This window comes from Melopsittacus undulatus, chromosome 4 (genome assembly GCF_012275295.1).
Source record: "Melopsittacus undulatus isolate bMelUnd1 chromosome 4, bMelUnd1.mat.Z, whole genome shotgun sequence".
NCBI lineage: Eukaryota > Metazoa > Chordata > Aves > Psittaciformes > Psittaculidae > Melopsittacus > Melopsittacus undulatus.
In genome coordinates, this window is record NC_047530.1 from 3894638 (window position 1) to 3914454 (window position 19817).

A 19817-nucleotide genomic window follows, 5' to 3' on the forward strand; every position below is an offset into this window, starting at 1 on the left:
ACACCAAAAACATCCTTCCAGAAGCTGGAACAACTATTATCTAGCTGTCAAACCCATACATATTGCATGGGTGAGCTGACAGCACTTGGTTACCAGCAAAATCATGGTTTAGGAACAAGACTGGTTTCAGGAACAGGTCTCCATGTTTATTACAAGCATAATTTATAGGTTACATACACAGATAGTGGTACATCACAACACAATAAATGCTACATGTAAGCAAAGACAGTATTTAGCTTGGGGTTAAGCTTAAACAGAGGTAATCCCTGAAAGTCAACTAACAAATTGTGTATTAGGGATGCCCTACAGACAAAGAACTAAGTTTGCCTGAAATCTGCTCAAACACAAAGAATTTATTCTACAATAAAATGCAACACCATGCAAGTGCATAACGAATGGTGGATTACAGGCTACAACAGGACTAGAAAGCTTATTTAAAGGATCAAAAGCTACAAAAAGAGAAACATACTTTAAATTTATCAAAGAAGAGAAACATATTTTAGATTCAAAGAAAACACTATTAAATACTATTAATGTATCTTCTGGCAATACAAGGATGAAGATGCAACTGTTGCATCTTTAGGAACATCTCTGGCAGGAACATGTGAGTGGAATTTATCTGTTTAATCTCCAAGTAATATTCTGTTTCACTGTTAACATTCTGTTCCCTACCCTGCATATCAAACAGCCTACTCAAAAACCTGAGAGGCTGAAGAGAACATGGAGAGAGCAACTGAGCAAAGCGCAGGCCATTGGGGATGAGAAACTGATAGAATCTGAGGTGAGTTTCCATCATGTTACTTAGATTACATATAGACCACAATTATTCTAAATGATATGTGCATGAAAAAGAAAAATACACTCTTAAAAATAAAGAAACCTAAGAAAAATCTAAGCTTAGCAAGGTATTTCATAGCCACTTCATTTTAAACCGAAGAGTTCTAGGTAGTACACAATGATCAATGTCCCCAGTAGATTTGGAAGATCCCAGCAAGCACATTTATTAAGTCACACCAGTTTAGGTGGGTTTTGTTTCATAGAATCATAGAATGGGTTGGGTTGGAATGGAACTTAAGATCACCCAACTCCAACTCCCTGCCATGGGCAGGGACACCTCACACTAAACCATGGCACCCAAAGCTCTGTCCAACCTGGCCTTGAACACTGCAAGCGATGGAGCATTCACTACCTCCCTGGGCAACCCGTTCCAGTGCCTCAGCACCCTCACAGTAAAGAACTTCTTATATCTAACCTAAAGAAGCAGTTTTTTACTGCGAGGGTGGTGAGGCACTGGAATGGGTTTAAGGTAGCAGTCAGAATTAAACAATAGTTCAAGGGTATTTTAGAGTTAAAACAGGAAAGACCTGACAAGTTTTACTCATTAAATCCAGCCTTCCAAGGCACGTTACACACACTTTAACAACAATAAATCCCAAAGAAACGACAAGCAACACAAACTGCACTTTGCCTGTTCTACATAATGAATCACACTGCTTCCAACTTTTCCGTATCTCTGGCATGTGCTAATGGCAAAGAAAAAATATCAGCCTGGAGTGTATAAAGAAAAATATTTTGCTTTTCACCTATTGAAATTCATTTCCAGTAAGCACCAAAGCAGCCTGGATTTCCTGACCTGGAAACATAAAAACTTATTTCAAGTATTAGGAGAATCAGGTCAATGAACTAAGTTTATCTTTTGTTCTCAAAAACCCAACAACTTAAAAGGGAATGTAAGGAAATACTTATGGTAATATTAAAATATGTTTGTGAGGTTTTCTGCTAGAGCTAACTAGCCACCACAATGAGAACACATGCATTATAAGCTGAAGTGTATCAGCCTCCTTTCCTATTTCTCCTTATGCACAAGATAGTTTATAACTCAAAAGATCACTACTAAAACACAAGTGCAGATTTATTTAGTATTAAAAACCCTCTCCCATTCCAACCAGTGGCACTGAGATATTTTAAAACACTTAATACCACCTTTAATTAACTCTCTGCTTTTATTTTCCTTGACTCAAAAAAAAAATACACCTTTTTTTTCCTCCCCTCTGGCAGAAGCAGTAAAACTGCATGAAAACACTCAAGTAGAATATTGCTGCCAGCTGACAGACAGTGACTAATTCTAAGCCTGAGAAACTTATCATTCCAGCCCTCGTTTCCAGTCTGGTACTCTTCAAGCTTACTTCTTGGAGTGACCTATCTAGGCTTTGTCATTAACACTGCTCAATCCTAAACAGGCAATTAGGTTTTTAAGTGTTTGCAGTTGCATAATGTTACTGCTCTGGAATGAAACTCCCTGTTTCCAGGCCACTTAGGAGCTGAAAGTAAAATCAACTGCCTAGCTTTGACAAGCAATGAGCAAAAGAACTCAACACACAACCAGTAGGTACCAAACATATGCCCAAGAGCAAAATGGAAAGGCTTATAGTAAAACCAAGTCTCCATGGTAATAAATAGGTTTTCAGTTACCCAAGTTGCTTAAATTTATTCACTGAACCTGAACTACAAAGCACTAAATCTGGACTTCATTGGAAGGAGTTTTCAGGAAGCACTGCCTGCTGAAGTGCAAGAAAACATAAATGAAGGGTGGTATTTGGCAGCTTTGCAAGAGGAATGCAGCTGTAACAGGAAAAGGGTGGCAAGAAACACATCAGTTCCATGTTCTCCCTCCTGTAGTTCCCCTTCCCTGATCTAACACATGGCTGATAGACATGCCCTGTTTTGAGTGGTGGGGGTAAAAGTCCCAGATCTCAAACATGGCTAGACCTAGTGTCTCAATCCTTGAAAGATCAGGGGTTTTCCTTTCACCACATTAGTCAATACTCAAACTTTACACATGCTACAGAACAGTTTGGGAAGTGAGCCTGTAAACCCCAGTACACAGAGCAAAGCATAGATTGAAGACAGGCAAACAGCAGCCACCTACACTACAGCCTGTATAAACCACCCAGACTAGCACAATCATTATCACCTATACACTTGCATTTAATTTTTCTCTAAATCCCATAAAACAGTCCTGTTACGTATATAGGACTAGGGGCAAAGCTTCATGCAAAAATGTATCTTTGTGCATAACTGAAGAGCAAACAGTCACTGATTATCTACTGTACTTCGCACTGCAGCATACACATGGCAATCTCTGAGCATCTTCCAAGCTCCACCATTAATTAGACCTACATACAACACAGTGAATATAACATCTGCACCAATTGGTATCCACAAGATCACTTGCTGGTGATGTGCTGAAAGACAAAACTAAGCCACAGCTGCATCCTACAACTCCTTTGTAGGTGTGTGGAACCAAGGAAAGACTTAAACAATGTCATGTTCCAAGTCACTTGCATCTAGTCACTCCTCTTTTAGTCTAACAACTGGTAGTTTGCTAAGCATCTTCCTGTAGGGCAAGAAGCCTTGTGATCATTGACGCATTAAGAATCCATCATTTTTCCAGGTAATTTCTTAATCCTTTCATCAGACTTTAACTAATTGCCAGCATGTGAAGCTTGTTCCAAGCATGGTGGATCGCACAGGGTATCTTTTAAAATCATAGAACAGCTTGGGCTGGAAGGGACCTTAAAGCCCATCCAGTTCCAATCCCCTGCCACAGGCAGAGACACCTTCCACTAGACCAAGTTGCCCAGTTAATCCAGAGTGGACACAACCCAGTTTTACTGTAGCCTCTTTAACACAGCCTTACTTGTAAAGCCACAGATCTGTACTAAAGATTACATATCCAACCAGTGAACTATACCAAAGTACTTAATTCCTCTCAAAGGTTTACTCTAAATACTCTATCGGGGGATTGAACCTTGCAACTTAACAGAATACACAGATGGTAAGAAATGAACTAGAAATAGCTTCTAGCTTTTAGCTATTTTCTTCTCTTGTCTTTGCAAAATACTTCTAAAACATTGTCCCTCCTCAGGGACACTGTGAGACTTCTGAGTAAGGAAGCCCAAAAGCAGAACCATTCCAACAGCTGGAAGGTAACAGCTATCTAGCAGCAAGCATAGGAAAAAGAGAAGGACTCTTCACACTTGCCATAAACTTAGCATCTATTCATATGCAACAGCAGAAAATCTTCTTCCATCACATGGCTAGAACCTTTTCATTGTAGTGGTTATGCAAAAAGAGTTACACCTTAGCTGCTCTTAGGTGTACATGAACACATCCCCTGAAAGGGCAGATAGGGAACAAAAGTATTTGAAACCATACCAAGCTTGTTCAGCTCGGGAAAATGTACAAGATCAGCTAAAATATGTATCAGGAAAACTTTAGTCATCATTGAAAAACAGGCTTTTCAACTTGGGATGTGTCTGGCTGCTCTGTGCAGAACTGTTGAGAGAAGTCAATAACAGAGTAATCCTTTCCAATACTGTACCAGTCCAACTACCAATATTCCAGAAGAACACTTTACCTTAACACAGAAATAAGTTCACAATACTTGGGGGGTGTTTAAAAACATAAATGCCTCTCAGTTACACTCTGAATCAGTGAAATCTGAGGGTTTCACAATATAAATTACCACATTCCTGCACCCCTAGCCTAGTCTATTTTGATTAGTAACTAATACAGTAAGCAGCAGCACAACTTCTTAGTTGTAGCTTTAGGCATCTCCATTTTTGGAGTCCATGTCAGTGAAGAAACCTACCCACACCCATACCCACTATGGCAGAAGGAGAATACAGTTGTACTTAATTAAAAAGGAAGAATCCTGCATTACCAGTTTGACAAGCTATGGGACAAAACCAGTCTCCATCTTTAATATGACACTAGAGAGATTTCATTTCAGTTTTTCCACTCCATGTAAAGCTGGTCAAGATGTTCTGGAATCCCATACAAGACACACAATGCTCCTCAAAAATGCCAAATCCTTAAACTACAGCAAGATATGCTGAGAAAAGTTAGCAAGTTCAGTATTTTTCCTTATACCCCCCATTACAGGGGCTAAGCAGCTACTACAAAGCTATAGCAAAATCCTTTAAGTTGTAAACAACACTGAACTACCTATCAGTTTCCATAGGCAAGGGAAGAAAATGTCTATCAACTCCACACAAGCTGCACACACAAGCAACAGCACAATTCTGGCCCGGCTCTCATTTAATATGAAATTCCCATGAGGTTTAGGAATTCAAACCGATTTAATCCCAAATACTGCGTTCTAATGTGTTTAAAAAATTCATCCTCACATGAGTAATACTATTCTTTTGGAAACAGAGCCAGGACAAGATCCATCATGTATGATCATTTCAGTGACAAGATACTTCTGCTTGCAAAAGCTGCAAGCAGCAGCTGAAGCGCTGCCCTGCCCTATTCTAATCATTCATCTTGGCCTCTAGTTGTCAGGTTTAACTCCGTGGCTAGTAGTTGTGAAGTACTTTTTCACACTATGTTAAAAGGGAATGCTTGGGAATATCTGAATAAGGCTGGCCAAGCCACCCTCATTAAACAAGCATCAACACGTACTTCCCCCTCCGTGCTCTCCTATTATATGTATTTATTTATTTTGCCAAGTGATGAACACTTCAGTCTTATAACTTCAAACTTGTTTAAGCAAGTAATACTCAATGAGCACAGACACATGCCTTCAGCAGGAAATTCAACTTACAGGTTCTTTACATTCTCTTCTATTTCTTTGCACTCAATCACCCCAGTTTACATGCTAAGTGAATTTACGGGGGTAATTGAAGCTAAATATAGCCAAATCTGCAATACTCAGAGTAAATGCAACTGGCATGCTGCATAGAAAAGTTGCTCCATTTTTACAAATAAAGGAAATTCAAGCCCCTGCAAAAACATCTTGCAACAGATAAAAGCTTACCTTGCCAACATAGATTAAATGTCAAAGAGTTGGTTTGTGGGGTTTTCTTAAAGCTTTTCAACTCTCAAAGTAAATTGTGTCTGCTGCAAAAGATGCCCATAATCAACAGTTTCAAACTTCGTAATCACCTGAACCCAAAATCATGTTGCATCCAAGAACAAAACCAGGGGTATTAATAACACTGAAAGGCAAGAAAGGAATAAAAGAAAGAAGAGACAGACTTTCAACATGCTGTAACCAGTAACAAATGCTGAAGCAGAAGATGGATTGGTGAGGAACCTGGTTGGAAGGGACGAGAAGCTCCTATTCCACACTAGGCTACAAACAAGAGAAAGATGATGCAACAGGGAAATACTGCAGCCTCCTAATCCATTGAGTAAAGGCATGCTTGGCCCATTTCTCCTCTATTACCTCCCAGGACTTAACCTTTTATAACCACTGCACAAATTACAGAAGAGTTACGCAGTGTCTGAAGACTACAGTTACAACAGGGGATCAGAGTTACACCAACACAAGTAATCAGCGTAACTAATATTCCAGGAGGGAGAAAAGACAGCTTCTTTCCTGCACGAACAAGCAGCAAGAGCTAAAAACCATTAAAAAATCCTCTTTCAGATCCATCTTACATGAAGTAATTCCAGATTGTTAAAACAAAGGCTCAGCTTTTGGAAGAGGAGATTGTTGCACCACACCCTCCAAAGACATTCTGAAAACTCCAAGCTGCATGTTCTCAAAGGCATAAATTACAAGATGCACCTGCCTCGTGCTCCTCAACGCCAAGCTAAAAGAACGCTAGGACCTTCCAAGCCTTTTTCCTCCCATCAGCTACCAGAAGGTGGGAATACTGCATGTAAAATACATGACTTGGGAATAAAAGTAATTAAAAAAGCCCTCAAGATTCAGAGTGCACCTGCAACTTTATCTAAACCAAACTTTTAGTCATTCACCCCAATGTAATATGGCAAATAGAGGAGCTTTGAAGAGATATTCCGAAGTTAAAAGCTTACCTAAGACACGCATGTACATGTAAGAACCACAAACAGATCAATCCATAAATCCAACAGCAGCCTCCATACATGCTCTGCTCTTTTAACATTGGTCTCTCAGCTGTAGAGTCATCCTCTACTCCCATAATTAGATTATCTGAAGAACACAGACTATACTACAGGTAACTCTTTTGAACATTTTAATCCCATTTAATTTGTTTAATTACCTTTGATTTGGGACAATAGTTTCTTCTATTTCTGGGTTTCCACATTAAAAGACAAAAGGTAGCCCATGTCTTAACTCCTTGTAGGAGCAAGAGATTCAAGTGCAAGATGTCAGGACTTGCAATACAATACACAAGAGAACCTTAAAGAACATGGAATTACACAGACTTCAGGCTCCCCTTGGGAACAGTAAACACAGAAGTCTTACTCAAGCACAACATACAGTGAAAAGCACAGCTTTTAACAGAATTTAGGTCCAGTATTATTCATTCACAGCAAGAGTAATGGGGACCCACAAATCCCACCATGGTAAAACACCATTACAGCTACAGGGGTCCCCATTTATGGATAGTAGTGCAAAGAAGAGGAGAGCCTAGACTATAACATTCTATTGGTCAAAGCATGTATTGCCACATTATTTGTGACAGACTCACATCTGACATTGGAGAATCCACAATTCAAATCCACAACTTCAACCCTGCCACTGAACAAGGCAGGCAGCCTTCCAGATGCATGCAGCAGAATTCCCTTTTCCCCTCCACTTCTTTAAACAATTTTGATTTACACAGCAAACAGGCTTTCACATCAAGCAGCACACAATAAAACAAGCAAGCAATTCCACTTTCAGATACCGCTCTCCCTTTCTGGTTTCATGATCATGTTCAGAAATAGTGCCAAAACAGCTTAATAAAATTAATTATTATTTACTGAGATAACCATGGATCCAGGAGCATTAAAATGTCCCACTAAAATAACAGGATTTTATGATCCTTTTTATGGAGTGAGCCCTCTCCACAGGAAAGAAAGGTTTAGCTTTTACACCAAGGACTTGGGCAGCCAAAATTCCTTTTCATGTCATTCAAAACAAACACCATTTCTCAGTACAGGAAACTGTCAATGTTGAAAAGACAACTATTAATAAACTGCAACTACAAGGTCATTTCTTTACATGAACATTCACAATGAAATCTTTCAACTATACATCAAGCCAGTCTAAACTTTGTATAGGTCAACACTAATTCTTTGTTTAAACTGCACATCTTAAGGTGGTTTGGTTTTATTTTTTAAGCTATGTGAATTATTCAGCTTATATAATTATATCCTTATACTGTCCAGTGGTCTGTGAACTTAAGGTGGGAAAAGAGTCCCACTTCTTCCAATAGTAAAGATTCTATTAACCCAAGGTCTACATTCTTTACTCAGTTTTACCATATATTTTAGCCTGCAATTCTTTATAAAGAGGTAAATTTACATTTAAAAAACAATGTTCCCCTACACATAATTTAAACTGAACAGAATCAAATTCAATATGTATTTATATGGGTGGTAGGATTAAAAGAAGCAAACACTGCGCTTCAGAATACTTCCAGACAGTTAGATGTGAAACAGAGTTAGATACCAAACCCTACCATGTACTAGCAAAAGAAGTAAGGCACAGCACAGCATGACTTAGAGCATACCCAAACATCAACTGCTGTTCTACAGAGGGGGAAGAAAAAAAACCCTAAAAAGTAAAATAATAACAAGTTAAAAATCAGAGCTTGCCCATTTTCCTATCACAACAAATAGAAAATGCTTCTTTTCCAAATGGAAGCTCTTTTTTCTCCTCAATAAAACTAGAAGGACGTGCATTTCAATCTTTCCAAGCTTTTCCTCCCCATGGCCCTTTAAACAAGTGATGGTCCACGTTTAGGACCTGACCTGAAGATACCCGATTATGCCTAATACCAGCAGTGTGAGAATCTTCTCATTAAGGAATCTTGGAGCACTTCATATGAGTTCTAAAACAAAATACTATTTCTTTAACATTTATGTTTCTGAAGACATAACCAGATGAGCTACAGGAAGAGATATGTTGACTGTTCTTATTCATGTGTACCCATCATAGTATATTTCAGATGCAACTAAAATCATATTCCCATTAAGACTGTCATACTATCCTCAAAAACCATATCCTGAGTAGACATGAACATAAACACATGGGCAAAGTTCAAGGCTAGCCACTGTGGAATAACAGAAGATTAAGCAACAAAGCTTCTCTTAAAAATGCTACAGGCCACAGAGCCTTGTCATGCCCATAAGAAGAAATGGAGCTGATACTCAGTAGAGCTTATACAAAACCCAAGGTAATGTCTGAAAGAGATAAAGGTCACAGACAAAAAAAACAAGTTAACCAACTCTTCACATCAGGTTACAGAGAACCTGAAGAAAAACAACATACCAGAAAGAAACTGAGCATTAACTTCAACTAGTAATCACAGTTCTCCTCCAATTCTGAATATACCAGCTGGCAGTGTAATCTCCTCAAGTGACCCAAGGATACATATTCAACTCACTACAGTTAGATGGAGTTTACAAGATGCAGAAACACTATTTCCATGCACTCCTGTGAAAAAGTCCAAGTTGAATAAAAACATCACTCCACTCAACAGCACAATAATAGTTCTTCTTTCAGCCTGGAGAATATGAAAACATTTTTCCTGGCAAGAATTTCCACCCATTTCCCCATTTACACTTGGAGACTCCACAGGCAGGCTCACAAAAAAATACACTTGGAAAGTCATGAACACCCAGATTACCTGACACACACAATGTACATTTATCCTTTCTCAGTATTTGTAGCTCAAGATCCATATGAGCAAGAGATTATGATAAGTATTCTCTAATATATGTCAACAGACACCAGTCAGCCTTACCGACTTAAAGTGACTTAAGCTCCCTAAATTGCTAAAAGCAGCTTAACTGGAGATCTCTTTCATATTCCTTTAAAGAAAGAAAAATTTAGAAAACCAAAATAACTAAGTGTGATGTGTATTATTTGAGTTCTAGAACACAGTGATAACATCGGAAGAGCATAAAGCACAATTACTGATAGCTAAAATGTTCTCTCCAAAAGATTCAAGTTCTCTGACAACATTGTTACCTATAAGGGATTTACACATATCAAAGCACAAACATTTACTCTTAATTTTAAGATCAAATCCTGCAGCGAGTAAAACCAACAGCCACCTCTCGTAAATAAATACCAGAAAGGAGAAACCAAAGTCACAGACCAATGGATGTTATAACATTAAGAACTTCTAAGAGGGAGATGGGAGAGGAGAACGTGGTACTGAATTCATACTTATCTTTAAAAAACAAAACTATCCAAGAGTCCAGATGGAAATCCCAACTACGCAGCCACACTGAATCTTTAAGTCTTGCTAACAAACACCTTTAAAGTAGTATTTCATGAGGAGAGAAAAATGCAAGCAAAGAATTCTCAGAATACCACAATAAACACTACCTGTTGTACAATAGGCTATGGGCAAGTGAGCATAGATGTGGATATATGTGAACTTCACCTGGTTCCAGATATATCCTAAGATTGTAGAACAGCTTGTTTTGATCATAGCTCTTTTCACACAAGCTTATATACAGCTGTTAGACTGCAAGTGAAGACTAACAAACATTAATAAACCCATCATCAGGCATTTGTACACAGAAGAGTAGGAAAAAATAATCACCAGCTCATCTGTCAGGGCTATATCCCTATGGAAAACAAACAAAAAAAAGCTTTTCTGTGGAGTCATCAAAACATTCTTCCTCCAAATAAACTAAGGAAAATAAAACCAGTAGGTTTAGGCTTCACACAGTCTTTTTATTCAAGGGATTGATGGGACATCATAACAGCACTGAAATTCATCCTCATATACAAGAAAACTTCAACATAACTCCAAATTCCATCTAGCTAGAAGGTCTTTTCATTATCAAGATAAGCTGAGGCACAGTATAAACAGCAAATTGCGAACAACAGGCAAGCAGAAGTCTGATGGATAGAAGTGGGATGTTTCAGTAAAAGTCACCCAAAACTCTAAATGAGGAACCAAGAAATCAGAACAAATGCTAGACTTGGTCCTCAATATACTCCATTGTATTAAGTGCAGCTACTCCACTTTTTCACCAGTCATAGAGGATACTTTTAGATAACTTGATATTCTTAAGGTTTTAGACAGGAAATTGTCTGTTTCAATACAAAGAAAAGTTAGGAAAATTGAGGTTTATTGATAGTCAGTAAATAACTCAGAGCATCAATTCCTATTTCCATCTGACTTAAACTACTGTAGATAAAGACAAAGCTGTCCAGTAACTGACTAACAGCAAGAGCCAAGTAAGATTTAACAGCTGAAACCCAACATAGACTAAGATTATAGTTGTCTGAAAAGGCAATGGAAAGAGTGGGGCTGATCTTTGCTGTCAGAATGGGATGAGGGAAGTGGAGGATGCGTCTCCTCTGACATACATTTGCACATCTGAAAACCTTTTGGATCACTGTCATTCATGGACACAGGGCTCTCTGCTGAGATTTATGTCTTTTATTTAGAAGTCAGTACTACATCTTGCAAGAATAAGAAGCAAAAGCTATGTCACCTCAAGGCTGAACAGCTGTGAACACTGGAAATGGATCTGCACTTAAAATGCTAAGGAAACTTCAGCTGCTGCAAAGTTTGGCAAGCCCTTTCCTTAATGTACTTTCTGCAACTGTGTTCTTCATATTATGTACAATTCAAAACCTTATTTCCACATCTATGACATCCTGTATTATTTAAAACTTGCCTGGAGGAAATCCAAACACCACCATTATTAAAATGGCAACTAAATCCTTCAATTCACCGTTATAAAACAATACCAGCACAGTCTTGGACCAAGTGTTTAGATATTTCTCATGTGAGACACTGAACAGTGTTTCTGTGACTGTGTGAGGAAGGCAATTCTATAGAGATGTACCTGACTTTAACTGAATACAAATGAAACAAACGCATTCTATTCTTAAGTGAAATGTGCAGTAGTGATAAGGTATTTCCTATAGTTAGAAAGCAACTAAAGACGGCCTGCTGCAGACTCATTTTCAATTAAGACATGTTGGGCAAACCAGTAAAGCCAAAACCAAGCCAAGCCAAAATTATAGGCAGCATTTCTTTTTCCTCCACGTTACAGTACAAGGTTCTTATTTACACACAGAGCCTCCAACAGAGTTTTCATCTGCCCCCATGTATACACTGAAAAAATGTATTGTACTTATCTTGCACAGAAATGAAAACAAAGTAGTATAAATTTAAGACAAAAAGACCTGAAGTGCAAGATTAAGACTATCTTAATAAGTGTTGCTGTATTACAGAAACATATCTACATCTGTTAAGAGTTTTATAAGCTTACATATTAAAATTGTCATCCTGATATAAGTTGCTGTGAATTCATCAGCTGCGCTTTTACTTGTGCTAGGCACCCAAGTCTGCAACTTAAATTCTCATCTCCTCCATGCAATACAAGCATTTTGTTGTAATTTATAGAAACATCATCAGGGACTGTAGTGATGGGACAGGGGGTAATAGGTTTAAACTTAAACAGGAGAAGTTCAGGTTAGATATAAGGAAGAAGTTCTTTACTGTGAGGGTGGTGAGGCCCTGAAACAGGCTGCCCAGAGAAGCTGTGGCTGTCCCATCCTTGGCAGTGTTCAAAGCCAGGTTGGACATGGCTTGGAGCAAGCTGCTCCAGTGGAAGGTGTCCCTAACCACTGCAGGGGGTTAGAGCTGTATGACTTCAAGGTCCTTTCCAACCCAAACCATTCTATGATTTTATGAGTCTATGATCTACATTAAATTCTACCAGCAAAACGAACCCTACTCTGCAACACCTCAATAGCAAGAGCTGGTAGTCACTTAGATCTCTTCTAACTTCAAAATTTTACTTCTAAATGCAGTAGCATCCTGTGTGTTTCACAGACTAAGCACACAAACCTTTCTTTAGAATTTTGTAGAACACACTCTAAAAGGCATGTGAAGGCCATAATTCAATCCACCAAGACCACAATTAAATCAGAACTGAATGTACCTACATTAAAAATAAAACTTCTCTAAGTTCTCAAAGTAAAAAAGTTCCTTTTTTTTTTTTGGCCTGTGAAAAAATCTAGGCAGAATAAAATCAATTTTAAGTTCTGGCACAGCATTTTCATGTCCTCAAGTTCACATTCCAAGGTCAGAGTGCAATTTGACTGGGGTAATCTGTAATAGAAGGTAACTCCCAGAAAACAAAAAGCATTGCCAAGAATCCAGATATTTTATCAAGACAGTGTTGATGTGTGTCATTTCCAGCTGTCCATACAAAAACCACCACACAGTCAATTTTACTCTGTGTAAATGTCACAGATAAAGCACATCTATAGAAGATTAGAATGCTCTTCTCTCTGCAAAACCAGCCATCCACAAGGGAAGTCTCCTTCCTCCAAACAGCTGTTACTGGGTTTATGTGAGTTAGAGCTGATGCTTTTAAATTACTGGCTGACCACTACACTACAGGTATACCAGACAAGTCAACCTCCCTGGCACCTCAAAAATGCACATCACTACTGCAGACTAAATTGTGTTCACTTTTATAATCTACAAGATGTGCAAATACATAAGTACCCATTTGCCATTGTCTAGGTACACAACAGTTTGAGACTCTTCCTTAGGCAGAAAAACTCACAGGATGTCAAGAATTAAGCGCAGTGATGCCATTAAAAATTGAGTGCCTTCAAACTAAAAACAGAGAAGTGGTTTTGGCATAGAAGAAATCAATCTGGCATTCCTCCTTTTATACAAGGAGTTTCCATCAGTCATCAGAACAGTCTAACTGGCTGATTCAGCTAAATATATAAAACAGGAAAAGCAGACATACAAACAAGGCAATTCAATATTCCCTAAGATAAAGCACTTGAAAATCAACTACAAAGATGTGTTGCAAGTCTGAGGGAGAAAAAATATGTTGGTTCCATAGTGATTTCGTAATTCATGCAACTATACTAATATCTGTACAACTAAACTGATCTTCCCAGTTAAATCTGTGATCTACTAAAATGAATCTATTAGTTGAAAACTACTGTGATAAAAGAACTGTTGGAAAAAATCCAGAGGAGGGCCACGAGGACGATCAGGGGCTGGAGCAGCTCCTGCATGAAGACAGGCTGAGAAAGTTGGGGCTGTTGAGCCTGGAGAAGAGAAGGCTGCGTGGAGAGCTCATAGCAGCCTTCCAGTATTTATAAGGATGCTGGGGATGAACTATTCATTAGGGACTGTAGGGATAGGACAAGGGGTAACGGGTTCAGACTTAAACAAGGGAAGTTTAGATTGGATATAAGGAAGAAATTCTTTACTGTGAGGGTGCTGAGGCACTGGAATGGGTTGCCAGGGAAGCTGTGAATGCTCCATCCCTGGTGCTGTTCAAGGCCAGATCGGACAGAGCCTTGGGTGCCATGGTTTAGTGCGAGATATCCCCTGCCCGTGGCAGGGGGTTGGAACTGAATGATCTTAAGATCCTTTCCAACCCTAACTATTCTATGATTCTAACCTTAAGAGAATGTACGCTACTAAATCTCCTTTCCCCTGAGAAAAATACAGCATAGTTGTCAGTAAATTTAAAGTTCTCCTGCTTCTACCCCTCCTTGCAATCCACAGCTGAACAATGGGTCATTTGAGGCAGTAGTTCAAAAGAATGCTCAGCTTGAAATAATTAACAAGAAAGTTTGAGTAGTTTCAGATATTGCACTCACCGCAGTTTTCCCAGGGAACACTTCTTAGAGCTCAAAAAAACCCAAATACCCGACATTGTTTCTCCTCCTCAGAAATTTACACCTCTGAAGTAACTGACTCTTCACCATAACAAAAACTTGTCAAATACAGCAGTTACTTCTGATTGAAGCAAGACTAATAAAACATCCTCACCTTCTGAAAGCACCATCAATTATCACTTTCCACAAGCATTTGAGCTCAAGCACCACAAAGGACGAGAGTGTCATATTTTCACACTAAGCCAACAGTTGTTTTCAACATCAATCTGCAAAAATCCATACACTCCTGTATATTTATATACAAAGCAGTAAAATTTCTCTCTCGACAACTATGAGACTTGCTCTCCTACAGATTTCCCGTGCAACTCTGCAATTACAACATTCCTGAAAATGGGAATTGTTTTTAACGGCATTAATCTTTCCGAAATGTTTAGAAAGAAATGTTTACTTAAAAATAAAGCAGCTTACTAGATTTAGGAAGGAAAGCTGAGAACTGAAATGGCAAAAGAGGAACAGTACAGTTCAGAGCTTGGGTGATCCTACCCAGCCACAGATTCCAAGTTTACAGATCACGCAATTGGTTAATGGCATCCATTAATGTACCTGACATAGCAGCTAAAGAGAAGCCACAATTATTACAACCAAAAAACAACAATGAATGATTTTTGCCTGCAGCACATGATTTAACCCAGGGAGCAACAAAGGTTGGAAACTTGTCCTTTCTGATTTCCATCATACCACTGTAACACAACCAGATTAACATGTGTTACTCCCTAGTTTCTGTTCCTTAGTAATTGCTAGTACATACCAAGGGTCATACAGTAATTATATGATAATGAGAGCAGTGGAAGCAGAAGGGTTTAAACCTGTTGTTTTAAAGTGTATCAACAGTAACTACAATATTGAAGGCTATGTAAACATTTGTAAAAATAATAAGTATTCTTGGCATAACACATTAAAGTATAACATCAACATGACATGTTTGGGACAACCAACCATGCTAGGATTGTCAACAGTTAACTGACACTTGAAAGCAGCCTCTGCTTTGCCTACAACCAAATGCTTTTCCAAGTGTTCAAAGTTCAGCTGTATTCTTCTTAACTAGAATCAATAAAAATAGAGAAGTTCTCTAGACACTAATCCCTTTTCCTAACTACACACTACCGCCCTGTGTAACACATTTAGCACTACAGGTTGTACGTTGGTACACTGCATCCTCCAGAAGTCAGACCAAAAGGCACTAAATGACTTAAACACCACACTCAATGACCATGAGTGTGGTGTTTTGATGCCATGCCCACTGAGCATGTATTCACAAGGTAGCAGTCTTAAACTTAGCAAGTTTTTAAGTTAAAGTCCATACTGGTAACAGAATGGACTTAAAGTCTTAAGTACATGAACGAATCAAGCAATTAAAAACATTAAAAACAGTGACAGGTGAAAGTCCATCAAGTTCTAGTGAGTAAAAGAATGTAGATAGGGCTTCACACTCAGGCTAAGCCAAAACCAAGGAAAGCATACTGGAGGGAAAGGGCTGATGTTCCCTCCTTGCCTTGCTTTTCTTTCTCCAAGTGAGCAAGTGCCAACAGATACTTCAGGAAAGTACCAAGTTAGATTTATCTTCCCCTGACATAACTCTTCAGCAAATTAAATACACAAAAAACCCAACAAAACAGCACAAACAATACAAATATTATCAAAAGGTACCTTCCTTTCAAAATGTCCATACCTGTGGCAGTGCAGTATTGAGCTGTCTCTGCAAGGAATCTCTCTCATGACCGACTTCATGTAGCTTGCCCTGGGTCAACGCTAGCGTCTCCTGAGTTTCTCTTAGTGTCTCCAGAAGGCGATCCCTTTCTTCCAACATGGATACCATTAATTGTTCAAAATGGGAATCAGCATCTGACTGTAACGGGGAACCTGAACCATGGCCTCCATTTCCCCCGGAGGGAATCTCTGCCTCACTGATGGTTGGCATCACCTCACACATCATCTTGAAACAAAGTAAGATAAAACAAAGACCATGAATTTTTAAGTCAAACAGATCTAAACAGGATAAGCAAAAGACCTTGGGATACTACCCATAACTCCAACTTAGCTTTCCCAATGATAGCATCAGCAAAAGTTGCTAACACCTTAGTATTTGCCACTGTTTCATTAAGACTGAGGGAGAAAAGGTTTACAATCCATTTAATCAAGGCATCGCTTCATAATGAGAATCCTGTGACTTCTTGCAAAACCAGATTTTTACAGCTGTGTTTCACACTGTGATCTCATTTTAATGGATTTATATTTTTGTTAAAAGTAAACTGCTGCTGAGCTCTTTAAAGAGAGATAAGGTGCGCAGCTTGCCACCAAAAATTACAGACTTAAGTCAGTAAGTGATTACACTGCATATTTTGAGAAGCATTATCTGCTTCTTCCAATGCTTAGAACATACAAAGATAGTATCTCAAACAGCACTTTGAGCTTATACTGGCTGTAGAAAGTCTATGGTAAAAGTGATGCATATAAATTAGTGGTAAAGCCAAATAGTCCAATTCAGGTGATACACAGGTAAAGATAAAAAGCAAAAAAGCCTCCTTATGAAGTGGCAGCAGCTGTCACTGTGGATAACAAAAGAAAAGGTAAGCAAAAATAATTAAAGGCAGAGTCTGAATCCAGCTAACAATGCAAATTAAGCACTGTACTCTTGTTAACCTTGAGGGACTTTTAAGAGACCCTAACAGATCCTTACAAGAGATTAAACACATCAAGTCTTTAAAAAGCATGGGGAAGACAAACTGATTTAATTACTGCACACTCTCACTGAACCATTAAGACTTGTGAGCTCTTCAGCCAGCCTCTCAACATCACAACCCTGCAATAACCCAAGGCAAATCAGAAACAAATAGATTCCTCCGCTCTCTCTCAGGTACCACAAAGTTTGTTTTCAGGCTTGAATTTCACACTCGTATCGGAACGTTTTAAGGAACAATTATACTTCTGAGACTTAATGGGGGACCTCTCAATATTTTAAAAGACCTAGAACAGCCTGAAGTGCTCTGTAACATTTTCATGCATGTTTACCATAAGCTCTGTATGTTTAACACCACTACGTTATTTACCTTGCTCAATAAAATAAAAAGGCTTGGAAAACAGGCCCCAGGTTTCCTGCAGTACCAGTTCTTCTGTTTTCAGCCGGTTTTTGCTACCCCCAAAAGCCTTTCGGATCGCAAAGCATCCATTCAGTTCTAGTCCAATGTCTATTTAATTGAAACACCCCGCGCACATGAAAACAAATAAACCTGCCAAGAAAAGAGCAGATCCAGTAAAAAGCAGCAGCAGCTTCAGTTAACCAGCCAAGTCCCCACAATAGAAAAATGTGAAAATAAACTGTCTCAGCTTCCCATCCCTCTAGTAATGGCCCAAAGGTCCTGCAACAGCTGGGATGGAGGAATCATGTGCTGAAGGAAGAGTAAAAACTTAAAAGACAGTCTGATGCAGTGGTGCAACAAGCTTCAACAGTTCATCGCTCTTAAATTCCACTCAGGTCACAATCGCGCTATTAAACAGAGTATGGACAGCATGGGAAAACGACACGAGCTTTCTCGTAAAGGATGTGGAAAAGCCTCCCTTCTTTCCCCTTCTGTTAATTCCAGCGGGAGGCTCTCCTTCCAGTTCCCTGGGTCTTAGTTCAAACATTTATAATCCCAAGAGCAAGGCGCTGGTGTCGCTTTGGAAGGCGAGAAGGGAGACCTGTTGTTTCCTTTGCGTTAGTCCTCCGCCCGCTCTCGCCCGGCCAGTCCCACCGACGATGCTTCAGAACACAGATATCCAGCCGAAACGGGTCAAAGAAAACGGCCGAGAACGAAGCCAGCGCCGGGAGGCACAGGCGGGGGAGGAAGGCCCCGGAGTCAGGCGGGGGCACCGGCAGCTCCCGTCCGGGCTCGCCGCTCCTCTTCCCCGCGGCCCGGCGCGGCGAAGGAAGATGCCTGTTGAGGAGATGGAGCTTTTCTGATCCCCCACCTCCGCTCCTCACTGGGAGCGCCGAATCCAGCCGGGCCGGGCCTCCCGTCGCCCCGCCGGAGGCCCCAGCGACGCCGGGAGCGCGGCCCCACAGCCCGCACACAGAGTCCGGGGCTCAGCGAAACCCCTCAGGGGCAAGTCCGGCCGCGGAGGCCCTGGCACAGACCGAGCCCTCCCTCAGGCCCCTACCGAGCGCCGGGGCAAGCTTCCCCACGGCGGGAGGACTCGTGCCCCTGCGGGCCGGGCCCGGCTCCGGCTCCGCCCGCCGCCTCCTCCTCCTCCTCCACGTCCGTGGTAGCCGGCGAGGGGCCGGCTGAGGCCGGGTAGGTACCGCCGCGTCCCGCAGCAGCCGAGGCCCCGCGGTGCCACCGCGGCCTCAGGGGGCGGAAGGAGCCCTTCACGCTCCGGAGAGCCCCGACCGCTGCCGCCGGCCCCCGACCCGCTGCCGGCCCCGGACACCGAGCACCGCCGCCTCCCGCTTCTCCCAGCGCCCTCCGCGGCTCCTGCATAAATCAGTGCGTGCCCACAATGCACCGCGTGGGGAGGCTCCTTTCCCACCGGCGGGGCCGCGGGTTCGAGACCCGCTGCTGGCAGCGCTGCAACCGTATTGAGCACCTTTTCTTTCTCTTACAAGCGATACTGCCGCCGCCCACGGGTGTCCGCCCGAAAGGAGGGGTGCCAGGGCTGAGCCCCGGGGCAGGAGGCGTGCTCGCTGAGGGCTGGGCAACAGGGCAGGTCTGCAGTCATCACCGCAGCCTGTGCCAGAGTCGCCCCGCAATCGAAGTCCTTTAAGCGGCCTGCGTGTCGTGGCACGGCCCTGCCGGGCGGGCCTGCCCGCTCCTGCCAGCAAACAGCCGCTGCCTGCTGCGGGCAGCGCCCGCTGGGCGAGAGCAGGGCCCTGCCCCGAGCCCTCGGCCCGAGCTCAGCACCTCGGCCCGCTCCCACCACCGCAGCCCTCTCGCATCACCTCAGCCTGCCATCACCTCAGCTTGGCCTCTCAGGGACCTGGCCTCAGCCTGTACCCCGCATCTGCACCCTTGCGGCGTGTGTTTGTGTGTCATAGAGCTGTGAGGTGATGGTTTTAACCAACTGAACAGTGCACTGAGGCTCTGGTGAGTGAAATGGCTGGAGGTGCCAGTGCCTGCGTGGGTGTTGGGGCTGGAGAGAACAGTATCTGAAGCAGCGCAAG

The 19817-nt window shown here is 41.2% G+C and overlaps 1 protein-coding gene across 2 annotated transcripts in view; it reads right to left on the bottom strand.

The window, feature by feature from the left end:
- The window catches only part of LOC101875912 (liprin-alpha-1), a 65344-nt gene extending 46298 nt beyond the window's left edge, over positions 1-19046 (bottom strand). Inside the window, exons 1-2 of one of the 2 annotated variants that reach the window (XM_034061644.1) lie at positions 17728-19046; positions 16350-16613 (exon numbers count right to left, since the gene is read on the bottom strand). In XM_034061644.1, the coding sequence (XP_033917535.1) occupies positions 16350-16613 (264 nt within the window). In that variant the 5' untranslated portion in view covers positions 17728-19046. The remainder of the gene's footprint in view (positions 1-16349; positions 16614-17727) is intronic. The other variant, XM_031053547.2, reaches the window with a different exon arrangement.
- Positions 19047-19817: the final 771 nt, after the last annotated feature.